The sequence below is a fragment of the Ascidiella aspersa genome, chromosome 9 (assembly GCF_963924565.1).
Source record: "Ascidiella aspersa chromosome 9, kaAscAspe10.2, whole genome shotgun sequence".
Classification (NCBI taxonomy): Eukaryota; Metazoa; Chordata; class Ascidiacea; order Phlebobranchia; family Ascidiidae; genus Ascidiella; species Ascidiella aspersa.
In genome coordinates, this window is record NC_139455.1 from 12,212,692 (window position 1) to 12,225,539 (window position 12,848).

At 36.0% G+C, this 12,848-nt stretch overlaps 1 protein-coding gene across 3 annotated transcripts in view; it reads right to left on the bottom strand.

Moving 5' to 3' along the window:
* Positions 1–1,754: 1,754 nt before the first annotated feature.
* LOC146133026 (uncharacterized) overlaps positions 1,755–12,848 on the bottom strand; it is a 64,847-nt gene continuing 53,753 nt past the window's right edge. For all 3 annotated transcript variants that reach the window (XM_083397391.1, XM_083397390.1, XM_083397392.1), the window contains 2 exons: positions 7,172–7,314; positions 1,755–5,412 (listed from right to left, as the gene is read on the bottom strand). In XM_083397391.1, the coding sequence (XP_083253517.1) occupies positions 5,052–5,412; positions 7,172–7,314 (504 nt within the window). In that variant the 3' untranslated portion in view covers positions 1,755–5,051. The remainder of the gene's footprint in view (positions 5,413–7,171; positions 7,315–12,848) is intronic.

A 12,848-nucleotide genomic window follows, 5' to 3' on the forward strand; every position in this document is an offset into this window, starting at 1 on the left:
TAAAATATCACACCCTGCGGCGTTTTTAGTAATTATTTATTTTCTGGCGTGTTTAGTAATTATTTATTTTAACTGAACCTTCATTTGCGCTGACGCGCCTTTCAGAGAAAAACTCCCCAAAATTGACCCTGCCAAAGTGGGTACGAATATTTAATTAACGAAAGGAAAATCCGGTTAACGCAAACACATTTAGCCTACGCCCGTAGCACGTATCTCTGAGCATACTCTCTCTAACAGGCGATAATTTGGTTTTGTGTATTTAGAAAATAGGCCTATAACGCACGTACATTAGGGTTGTTCAGAATTTAAATATTTTTATACTCCTCATCGCCCCAAAGTTAAATTGCTTCAAACCCAAATACAACTGAACCGGTTATGTTAAGCAGTGCGACTCCATTTACTAAAAAAATGATAACTTTTTGTAAGTTATTTAATGTATGCTGCTTGTAGACCATGTTAATATACATATATCAATTTTACTATTTTTTATTATGTGAATAAGCAACAATAAAAGTGGTCATTCGAAACATTTTCCCCGGACGTGCACGTCACCTCTACTATAGGCTCTTTCATTTCAGCAATTTCTACCAATTTTTTCAGAGAAAAGTCAACCTCTTATTAGATTCCACAAGTCTTCTATTTTAAGCTGATTAACTCCTCACCATTAACACGTGTTTTAACAAGCATTTGGTGGCGGCCGTGCCCGTGCTGGCATGCGTTAATGGTTGATATGCTAAATGCAGATAGAAATTCTTTTACGACTTTAGGGAGTGCAGTTAAATCAGTGAGCTGAGCTTAATCGCTGCTTTCTCGGTGAACAGATTTCTCGTGTGCGTTAAAATAAGTTGATTTTATTGATTGATGCCAAAATAGTAGGTCAGGAGATGTGGAACAATCTGAATGGTGATGTCAATCACATAACGATAAAATCAGAATTGATGATAATTATCGGCTGAGCCGGCATGAGTTATGCGAGTTGTGAAGAAAACTATGGTAAAACTGTGGGACAGGTTGCGCGGTAGTTAAGAGAAAGCCTTGGTTAAACAAATAAGATTGTGCGAGTGTATCTTATACTGTTATGGAGCAAATGGAGAGACTACATGTAAGACTAAATGGCAAACACACAAAAAATTCTGTATTTTGTTAATACCAATGAAGCCAACAATATTAAATCATAAACCACAGAAAGTACGTTGACACAAACTTGAATTTTACCTAATGCTGAAATTGGAACTTAAGGACCTAGGTCAAAAATTAGATTTTTTTATATTATAGGGCAGCCAGACACCCATCTAATTGCTTGCTGGTGATCAGATTGGCTAATAGCATTGCAAGCAGGTGTGGATCTAAATACAATTTTTTCGAGCGAACTTACTTCTATCTGTCTGTTAAGTTTGTTTTAGTGTTTTAGTCTCTTTCAAGTAAATAAGTTAATATCAAAGGTATTATGTAGGCTATATCATAGCATGTTGCGCCCCATTACTAACAATTTTTTTCTTTAATTGGAACATGAATGTTTGTGTTTCTAACAATATGGGACTTTTTATGTGTCAAAGCCTATTTCGACTAAATTCTAAGTTTTACCAAATTTAAACCTAATAAACTCATTTTTTCGCGCTTCGCGCTTTAAGATTACAGTTTAGTTCCATATTTTCCTACGAGTTTGTTACAACAACAAAACGGGTTTTTAAGATTTTTTTTATGACGTCACGATTTGACAACTTTCTGAGACATCCTAAAAAATTCACCTGGCGCCGTGAGAAAAATAAAGACCTTCAAGAGCTAAAAAGTTGGGCATCTCTGGCTTAAATAGTTTCTCCGTGCACTTTCACATGCCCCTAAGCATAACTAACTTTTTCGCTCATTTTGCTCAGTGCTCTAGGAGCACCAGTTTTGAATGTTGGTTGACTGGGATTTAAGTCATTTCAAAACGACATGAAATCATAAAATTGTTTTGGGGGGTTACAAACCCTGAAAACCTGTATCACGCACTGTACAACGAAGCGGATTTAGGCCAAACACTGCAAAGCTATCGCTTAACGACAACTGTTAGAAATGGATGATTGCAAGCGTGTTGTGGTACACCAATACGAACAATAGGTTTAAACAACAAAAACTGTCAACTAATTTCATAACACAAAATTTACAATCTATATAAAAGAAATAAGCATACATTTTCAATCATTTAACGAAAATTAGCATATGGTTGCGAATAAATCAACTGCTGTGATGGAAACATGTTTTACCAAAAAACAGTAAAAGACAATTTAGAGCTCATCATAAAGATCCTTTAACCAGATTTAAAAAGAACACTTATATAACAAGTATATTTTTTTAATTTTAAGACTAACCACAATGATAATATATTTTAGGGCAGGGCTGCGGAGTCGGGTAAGGCCACGTAAAACTACCAGAGTCCGACAAGCGCATGAACAGTACCAAATTTTAAAAGTGATATAGCCGCCAACTCTAAATTGCAAAGGCGGAATAGCTTATGGCGGAATATTTTCCAACCATGTATTGTGAGTGAAATAATTACACGACACCCCTATAAGTTGATTGCTGAATATCCACGTTATTTTAGTTACTTAAATTGGCGGAACACAGGCTGCAGAGTCAGGGCCGGACTCGGGACTCGACAAAAATCGCACATTTGACCGGAGTTGGACTCGGATTATTTCTAACCGACTCCGCAGCCGTGTTTTAGGGTAAATATACCTGCATACAAATTTGGTAGTTTTTCATTAGTTTCTTAGAATCGGTTCAGTGCAGACAAATAGTGTAGTCTTCAAACATTATTAGCTATCTTTGGTTCACCTGGGCATATCATGGTTAACTAATTTTTCATTTTACAAAAAAATAAGATAATTTTAACTATGTATTACGATTAGATCTAAAAAAATATTCTTAAAACGTACGTTTTCTTTGTTCTTAAAGCGTACGTTTATTTTTAAACATGTATCACTGATTTTTCTCGCGACACAAAAATGATATTCATAAAAACGTCGTGACGTGTTTAAGTTTTAATATGATTTTGCTATAATAACGATTCGATTTAATGACAAATACATTTGGGCCGCCGTGGCTGGATTTTAAGACAAACGGTGGTAAAAAAACTTCGCATTTTCACACTAAAAATCAAATGGCTGCACCAAACGCATACAAAATTATTATACTAATATTTAAGCACCTTGAATTTATAGAAAAAATATAAGAGCAACAGAAGTAGGCTCTTTTACAAGCATAATCTAGGAATCTAGCAGTAAGACCACAATAAGGCTTTTATGATCCTCGGAAAAGCTATACCGAATAGGGAAAGGGCCTAAACGGCCAAAGTGAGATGTGTAACCAACGTTTACCTTTACTAACTAAAATGTCAACTACAACTCCAAACAAAGGAAAACAGTCCGGTGCCAAAACAGCGCCGTACAATTTGCGCCGTTTAAACTGCTTTGTTTCTGTTTTAGATTTCGATAGAACTTACTACGACGGGTTTGGGTCTTATCCCGACGAATTTGTCTTATTCCGTCGTAGTAGCAAATGATACAAACTTGGTTTAATTATGTCCAAGATTAATTTTTGGTAAATAAAGTAAGCCTCGAAATAAAAAAACGGTAACACAAGAAGAAAACATATAAAACAACAATATATAAAGCGGAATTATCATAATAAAGCCAAATACGCCTTAATATACACTCCGAAATAAGACTTTAAAAAGTCGAACACAAAAAAAAAACTTGTCGGAATAAACCGTAAACTCATCGGAATAAAGTCTAAAAAACATAAATAACGCCTAAAACTGTATGGAGAGGGTAGATTGGGGGCCAGCGGCGAGAGATCGGCCGTTTTGGTATCAACGTTGGGCGACCTGGTTTAAACGGCTGTTTTGACACCAGACTCTTTGTCCCCGTTAGGATCAGGTGAGGGTTAGAATTCGCGTTGTGGTTGAAATTATTAGGTTTCGTGGTGAAGTTACGGGTTGGGACTTGGATTCAGCAAAATGTTTATTTATGGCTTTTCTAGTCGTTAGGTATTATTCCAACAGATTTGGTTTAAATTGTAAATAGGCCCTTATTTTGACTTGGGTATTAGTGCTATTTTGGCATTATTCAAACTGTGTTTTAACCCTACAATGATGTGAATTGGAGATCAGTCTTACTGCTATAGTCTAAAAAATCCTGCTATAATCAGACGTCGAATAAATTAGAAGTTTTGCAGAAATGCTACTTCACGTCGTCTCAATGGTTAACTTTTATGACAATTTACACTGATGTATTTTTCATATTGGAAAACAAAACTTATAATAAAATACCTTAGGTGCTTATAAGTAAAAAATACATTAAATAAACGAAACGGTATAGCGCAGTAAGTGCAATGGACTTTTTCTGTAAAAAGCGCTGATCACAATACCAGTTGGAACATATTCAGATGTGCATGTAACATATTGTTCCAAATCCCGCGTACTATTTAAATACGTTTACGATATCAAATTCGAGAACATGGTTTGCAGCACTAATAGCACCAAGAATATGGTCATGTAAGTTGGCACAAAACGGTAAAGCACCTATGTTTTTATACATTTAAGTGTTCTACAGAGACCCGGCAATTGCTGATATATTTGGGTAAAAGGCTGCCATGATAAAATTTGTTAAATATGGACAATTTGCTGACAACCACACATTAAAAAACATTGCGAAATAGAACAGCAGAAGCATAGTGAATATAATTATATATATATATATATATATACATATATATATATACAAAACGGTAAAACTTTTAACAGCAAAAAATATTTCATAATATAACAACATGAGTCTTCAACTTCCAAAAATTGCTTCATTAGTTGATTTAACTAAAAACTTTACACCTAAAATTATTAGATAAAACTAGAAAAGACAACTGTAATATCACTAACTTTCTCAATAATTTTATAAAAAAATTTCAGATTTTTTTTTTATTAAAAAAAAATCATGATTAGAAAGCAGTATTCAATTTTTTTTCAATTTTTAAAGTGTTTGATGAAACAGTACAAAATGTAAAACCTGGTATCACAGGTCTTTCTCAGCAGCTTCTGATAAACATGGATCATTGACACCAGACATTTTGTCTACCAGCTGTACTGAAGTATGAGGTCTACAAATTACAGAAACCACTGCAGCTGATTTGGAGTTAACAGAGATTGCTTTTGTTGTGGTGTCGGTAGTGCCAGAAAGAATAGCAGGTGGCCCGTTTCCAGGAGACTTTGGGGTGATGCAGTCTTCTGCTTTATCTATGTTACTGTTATTTGGTATGGCAGAGGGTGGAGGAAATTGAAATACTGGAAATTTCTTCATAAGTGCAGATTTTAGTAGTGATCCGCTATTACTACCAGTAGCTGAATTTCCGCGCTGAAGGATTCCAAAGGCGGGACTATCAAAACAATGGCACAAAATGTAGGTATTAAAAGCGACTGTGCTATACTCTACAATACTTGATGTTTTGTTTAGTTATTTTAGTAGTCCCATGCTTTCACCTTGCGATTAGGTCAAGTTAGTTTTCCCTTGCCATTGGGTCAAGTTGTATTTCAACAGTCAATTTGGGATGCTCTTAGTACAAATCTAACAATCTGATGCAGTAAATGGAGATATCGGATGTAAACAGAGAATTAGCACCAGGCCATGCCCAGCAAAAAAACTATTTGATCTAACAGTTTAAATGAGCAATAACCAATACTCACCCTATCAAACAAAAAAATAAGATTTAGCCAAATGTTGAATTTAGAACATCTTTTAACAGAATTAGTGTATCACGCAGTAAAATTTATCTCATGTTAATTTTTTTCACATTTAGGTATTTTTTGTCGCAGAATACTGATTTTATAAAACCCATTAACATAAAATTAACAGTTGTTATAATTAAACTGTGTGGGAAATGTAAGGATGTATATTTTGCCAGAGTCATATACCACTATGCTAAATATGTTTTTAACCACTGTGTATTCTATAGCATGAGGACTTTGGCGAAAATACGCTTATCAAAATGACAGGAGGCTGTCTGAAAATTTCCACCCTATTCTTATTGTTTTTTTTTCATATGATTTACTATTTGAGTGTGTTTATATATTTCTGCATCAGCCGGCCTGGATTGTTTTCCGGAATATTAAGTGCAAACACTTTTTACCATGTGCAACATGCTTGTGTGTATCATTAGTGTTTAATGCAGTGGTTCTGAACTATTCTACAGCCCCTTTTTGGTAATTGTGAGCCTTGTGCCCCCCTCAAATATTATATAATGATCATACCAAATGCAATTCTTTTTTGGAATTACATATCAGAAAGAAAACATAAAAATAGTTCATTGTTAGTGGCGGTTTGTACATAAAGTCCAAAAAATGCCAAAAATTGTTTTTTTTTTTGGATTTTTGTACTAATGTTGGGCGTTTTTTGCCATAGTGTCGTATTTCTAGCTTCTTTAGTTCTTAGATATAAATTTCCTAAAAGTATAGTAGATGCAATTGTTTCTTATAAAATTATATGTGTTGTATGTGTCCATTTATGTCAGTTTAAGGATTTTGTATTCCTTTTTTTAAAGTTACCACTGTTTTATGAAATAACCAAATTAACAACACAAGACCAATTTAGTAGCGTAGCGATGGGTGAAACCATCGAAAACAGAACAAAGGGGTGCAAAATATCATGGTACTCTGTTCGTGTTGGGCATTTCGAAAGTTAAACCGCCCCGATTTTCAAAACAGTAGTTATAGTGAGTGGTTGTAGTAACTTTTTCTAAACAGAATGATCCAATTATGAAAAACTGTCGTAACTCCATAAAAAACAACTTTAATATAGAATATTCAATGCCTAAAACAGGCAATCAGAATTTTAACTGGTACAACATCTTTTTTAATAATATATTGAAATTATTCTGTTTTGTCAACAAAAACTTTTTAAAACAAAAAACATTAAAATGCGTTTTTCTCAAAACCATAAATTTAGACTTACAACATTTTTTTTTATTAGCGACAATATTATATCAAATTCCTAAAATGTAAACCAAAGTTTGCAGAGCACTTGACAATTATTTTACCTTTTTCAAACTATTGATAAAAATAACATAGAGCTTGCCAAAACTTAAAAAAAAAACTCTATATTTGTTTGGGACCAATAGTCATTAAAATTGTATGCCTTACCTGACAGTACTAACTGGGCTAGCTGTTCGCGGACCCGACACAGCACCATAGGACCTTCCTGGATAAGGATACACTAAAACTGGTGGTGAAGACGGCGTAGCTTGAGACGGACTGATTATGTGGAAAAAAGTAGGAGTCTGAACCTGAAGAAGGTATTAAAAATTGAACACTACTAACACTATTTTGTTTCACACAAATATAAACATCCATGTGCAATTTAGGTAACATGGTGATTAAGAGTTGTTCAACACCTTTTGCTGTTAACATAGGCAGGGATGGGATATGATCAACCTTGGATTTAAAAATACCAGGCAGGGCCAAACCGTGGCTCTCAAGTTAAATGCGGGACTTCACCCAATTACATGTGGATCTTATTTTCAGGCTGTATTTGTGCAATTAAGAATTCCAGTATACAATTTTTCATGTGCTTATTTTTTGCCCAATTCAACTACTTTCATGCAATCTTTTTTCAGTAACATCATAAGCCGCTATAAAAAATGTATGCAGCCGGGTGTGCTACGTGATATGAATAAGGAGACAATACAGAATTCGCTCATATCTCTTGCTTTGTTCAGCTTGCGATGCAACTAGCATCTACGCTAGGTTCAGTGTTTTTATTAAGGTGGACCGAAACGGTCCCCCACATTTCTCCAGCGGTTTCCCAACATTTGGACTTGCAACTACAGCAGAAAAGTAATGGTTGCTTCTCGCTACGTCTTGTCGATAATATAAATATAGCCTACGATCAATAGTTCACATCCGGAAAAAAGAATAAGTGGAGGTACAGTTAACAGCTGAATCAAAGAGTTATTCACAACAGAATTGCACCTTCGATACTCGTCAATGTTTATTTCTGATTTATGGCGCATAATGATCAGTTTTTACGTGTGGAAACATAACAAGCCGAAGCCAACAAGAACACTTTGTTTGATTGTGCAGCAAACTTGTTTGGCGGCCGTGTTGGGCTGTTAGGTCGCTGTCACAATCATTTAAGCTGTGCATTGTCGAATAATTCATTTTATGTTGCGTTGATTGTATGTAGTTTAAATGCCTAGGTTTGTACCGCATCTTTAGAGATTAATGTTTGTCAGTCGTTAATTGATCAGCGATCTCTTTCCTGGTAAAAGAAAAGGAAGACGTGACAGTTGCTATTTTGAGCATTTTTGAGATAGAAAGATTGTTTTAGCGATAAAATTTAGAATAGGCTATTTCTTAAATACTCTTTCTGTTTTTCAACTTAAAATATTAAGTTTTTGTGAGTTATTTCAGGTGAAAATGTCTCAGCATAAACGCTTATCCTCTGATAAACTTAACAATCGAAGTATAAAGCATTTCTTTTCTGGTAAACCGAAAACACGTACTGCTGCTTTAACCCCCGAAACCGCATTTGCCAACAGCACAACAAGTTCTAATTGTGTTTTACTGAATGACCGCAATTCTGCTGAAAATGTTCAAGAGCAGTCGACTCTTCCTGTTGCAACGTCGACGACTGTTCCAGCTGCACCATCCAACAAGATATTTCAATCGTGGATTAAACTGAAAGGTTTTGATGATGCTCTACGAATGAACGTGTTCACCCTCCATGCTGATGGAGGCATAATATGTTTGCTTTGCTCTAATCATCCAGTAGCTATCACTGGCCGAGGCAAGCAACGTACCCGCCAGACCTCAGCGCCCCTCTCGTCTGGATATGCAACTGAGCTCGGAGCAACACCAGCAAGCAGTTAAACTGGAACAGAACCAATGTGTCTTGCTATTTCACACAAAGCATCAAGATCGTGTATTAAATAAAACCAAAACAGTGGCTGAGAGAGTACACCTAATTTACTGGGTACTGAAAGAGGAAGTAGCGAATCGAAAAATTGCTTCCTTGCAAACACTGGTTGACCGCATTGGTCACAATACTCACAATGACCGGCTTCGTGACCTGCGACATACCAGTTCAACAACAGTGACGAAGTTTATTTTGCTCATCTCCGACCATCTGACTGATCGCATCGTTGCTGATGTCAAGCAAAGCCTATGCTGGGCTACCATGGTCGACGAGACAACCGATATTGCTACTTTGCAGCAATGTATTACATTTGTTCAGTACGTCAATGAAAAGGGACGCCAGGCAACTGCATTTTTGAATATCCGTCGGATAGACGCTCACGGGGCAACTGCTGCCAACCTATTCCGACTCTGGGAAGAGGTCGCTGCTGACTACAGTCTTGATGTGGGTAAACATGTCCCTATTGCATGCGATGGAGCTGCTGCAATGATAGGCCGCCGAAATTCCCTCTCACAGAAATTGACTACACAAAATCCGATTACCTACACAGTGCACTGCCATGCGCATCGCTTAGCCTTGGCATGTACGGACACGGTAAAGGAGCTACAACACATCCAGGATTGCGAACGTGGCTTAGTCCAGACGTGGAAGTACTTTTCAATTTCGCCGCTCAAGACCGCAAAACTACAAGAATGAAAACTGTTGATGTTGATTCGTCTGCGCAAAAATTAGTTAAAGCCTGCTGCTTTGGTTCATCTCAAGAAGTTATCATTGTTGTTTCAAAAAGGTAGTTTTCACTTTTCTCACATGCAGTCGGCACTTTCAATATGCAAAAAAGAGATTAGGAGCATTGCCAATTCAGGTCAGGTTTTAAACAGCCTAAAACTTGACTGGGAGAAGATTTCAAAAATTTTACCAAGATCTCAAAATACACTTCTTGAAGATGATTTTAAACTGCTGCGATTTACCACAGAAACATATTGTGAGGCACTGCTCTGTAATCTCGTAGAACGTTTCCCTGTGCCTGAGTTACTCTCTGCTTTAAGAATCTTTGATGCTAATGAGATTCCTCTTGATACCCCTCAGCGCCAGCTTGATGGGAATGATGATCTCTCGCTGCTTATCAAAAGATTTGACATTGTTCCTGCTGAACAAACCTTGAAAGTACTAAATTACTATCAACATTGAAAGATAGAATGACAATGCCAGAATTTGAGTTCTGCCAAGATCCCGGCGATGTCTGCAGCAAAATTGCTCGGGACAACGTATTCCAGCAAATGTTTCCAGAGCTGCATCGACTTTGCTGCATTGCATTGTCCATTCCTGGCCAGAGTGAGGATTTTCGACTCTATGTCGTGTTAAAACCAAGCAACGAAATAGGCTACTAGATATCACCCTGAATGCTCTAATCAACATTTCGATGAATGGTCCGGAGCAGCTCACTGACGAGGATGCACAAAAGATAGCTAAGAAGTGGCAAAAACAAAGGAACGACAAACAGTGACAGTGTGAGCATTGAAGGCGTTGGAATCTGCAAACAATGAAGAAATGGAAGCTGGCGGATGGGAACGGGAATGCGAATCTGTTTTGTTGCATGAGATAGAACTTGAAAAATTTGTTCTGTGATTGTGCACTGCCAGTAACCTAATAAATAATTCGTTTAAGCAAATATGGCTATTTTTTGGTATTAAAATGAAACACTTGCGGTCTCTTAAAACTACTTAGCGGTCACCCAAACCAAACCTTAAAAAAAAACCTGGCTAGGTTCATTGTGCGAAGTGGCTCGTCTTTGTAAAACATTGGCTAAAGTGTAGTATATATGCGTTAAACCATTTTAAAGAGAATCATTATACTTGCTTTTTTAAATAGTTAGCTTTAACAAGTTAAAGTGTATAATATGGCCGTACGCATAATCTACATAATGTCTATTTATCAAATATATTTTTCAAAAATACGTCGTCATATTTGAATTTATTGTTGCGGTAATACAGCAAGGCCATGTGATAAAGTCTAACCCACCATACAACGCAGGAAAACATTGCAAGTAGGAATATCAGATACTTAGATTCAAAACTTAACTGGATCCGTATCCAATTTTGCAGTTTATATCAGGTAATTGGAACCGATATCATTTAATATTTTACCCTGTAAAGTTGCGCTTTATTGTACACATGTAGTGTGGCATTAGCATTTTTGGGGCCACTAATTGCAAAATCTTTGCCTAATAACCAAGTGTCAATCAGGTGTTATTTATGTAAGCATTTACTTATTACCGCCGGCCGCATGAGAAACATAAAATGTTGTGGTGGGCCATGTTAAAAATAAAATCTTAAATTCATGCAATTTGAACCTGTTATTACGTTGGAGTTCAGGTGCCAGCTGCAAAACCGCTTAGTGTGCAGTTTACTTGCAAAAAACTAAACAAAGACCGTGAAATATGTTTGATTGATTTTGGTAGATCCATCCATGTACGGATTAGATCAACATCTGCGCCGGGCTGTGTGCCAAGTTAGCTAAAATACAAGCACATCGTGCAGACTTATATCAACATCGGATAGTAGCGTAGACAGCTAACAGCGAGGAACATCAGCTGCACCTGACCTTAACGTTTCATCAAAGAAAAAACGAAAACCACTTTTTTAAATTTTGGTTTCATTCACTGTTGGTTGGTAATATAATCCGACAAGTTCATTACACAGTAGTTCATATTTTTTTTCCTTTCCACGACATGCTTTCGTTCATCACACTGTCACCTCATTGATATTATATGCCTATTACAATCTGTCATCAGGCAAATATAATGTGAACTAGACCGGGGTGTGATTGTTGTATATTTTGTTGGGGGGTATATTTTCAGGGTATATCATTTATTTTATTTTATTTTAATATTTACGCAGTTCAGACTGAGCTACGCAGTTCAGTGGAAGCGGGTAGAGAAACGAACACAGCACCGTTGCCTGCTGCATCCTGTTCATACATACAACCTTTTTCAAAGGGATAAATGTCTATATCAGCAACTAATATGTGCGCTGTTACCGTAGGTCAGGTCTACTCCAGAAAGGCTAGAAAATATTTAGTTTGCAAAGCTTTTATCTAAGAGAGTGACATTGTACACATAGTGCCTTATGTCGGAAAATGACCTCAATTCAGCATGAAAACACTAGAAAGCAGGGCTGATAAAAAAATTCAAAGACTTTTAAAAATTCAAAGACTTTGTGAGAACTCTGTGTTTGTGCTTCTGTATACGGCCACCCCATCAGTATTAAGTATTTGCGATAAGTTTCATAGCTAATCGGGAACACTGATAACTAGGGCGATTATTTTTTAATTAGAAAAAGGAGAAATTTTATCCTAAAAATATTTTTTTAAACATTTTTGACCTTTTAGAAATACATTGATCTAACAACATAATTTTGTTTGAAATACTGCATTAGTGCTGCCTTGGCGTAGTCAACCACAAGTCAGTTTTGTTTTCGGGTTTAAGAATGCTTAGTTGATAACTTTATCATTTCAAAAAGACAAACAACTATAAAAAAAAGATGCTGGTTATTTTAGAAATATGCTGTGTAAACAGTTACAGAAGATTAACAAGCAAACACGGTTTAATACATTTTTCCAAATCAGAGATACACAAATATACATAAAGCAAAAAAATTCAAGCTGGACTAAATGCGATAAACTAGACCTCAGTGAATTACTATTTTAAAGATTGACTATAATTTCTTTAATTTTAAATTGATTTTGACTTGAAATAATTTTGACAAATTTCAACCTAACGTGTAAATTTTGACAGCATTTTGACCTAACATACAAATTTTGAATTTTTTGACCGCTAAAAATCGCTATTTTAGACAAAAGTTTTTTGAAGATTCTTTTTGAAAGTTGCTCGCAGCTCTGGTGTAA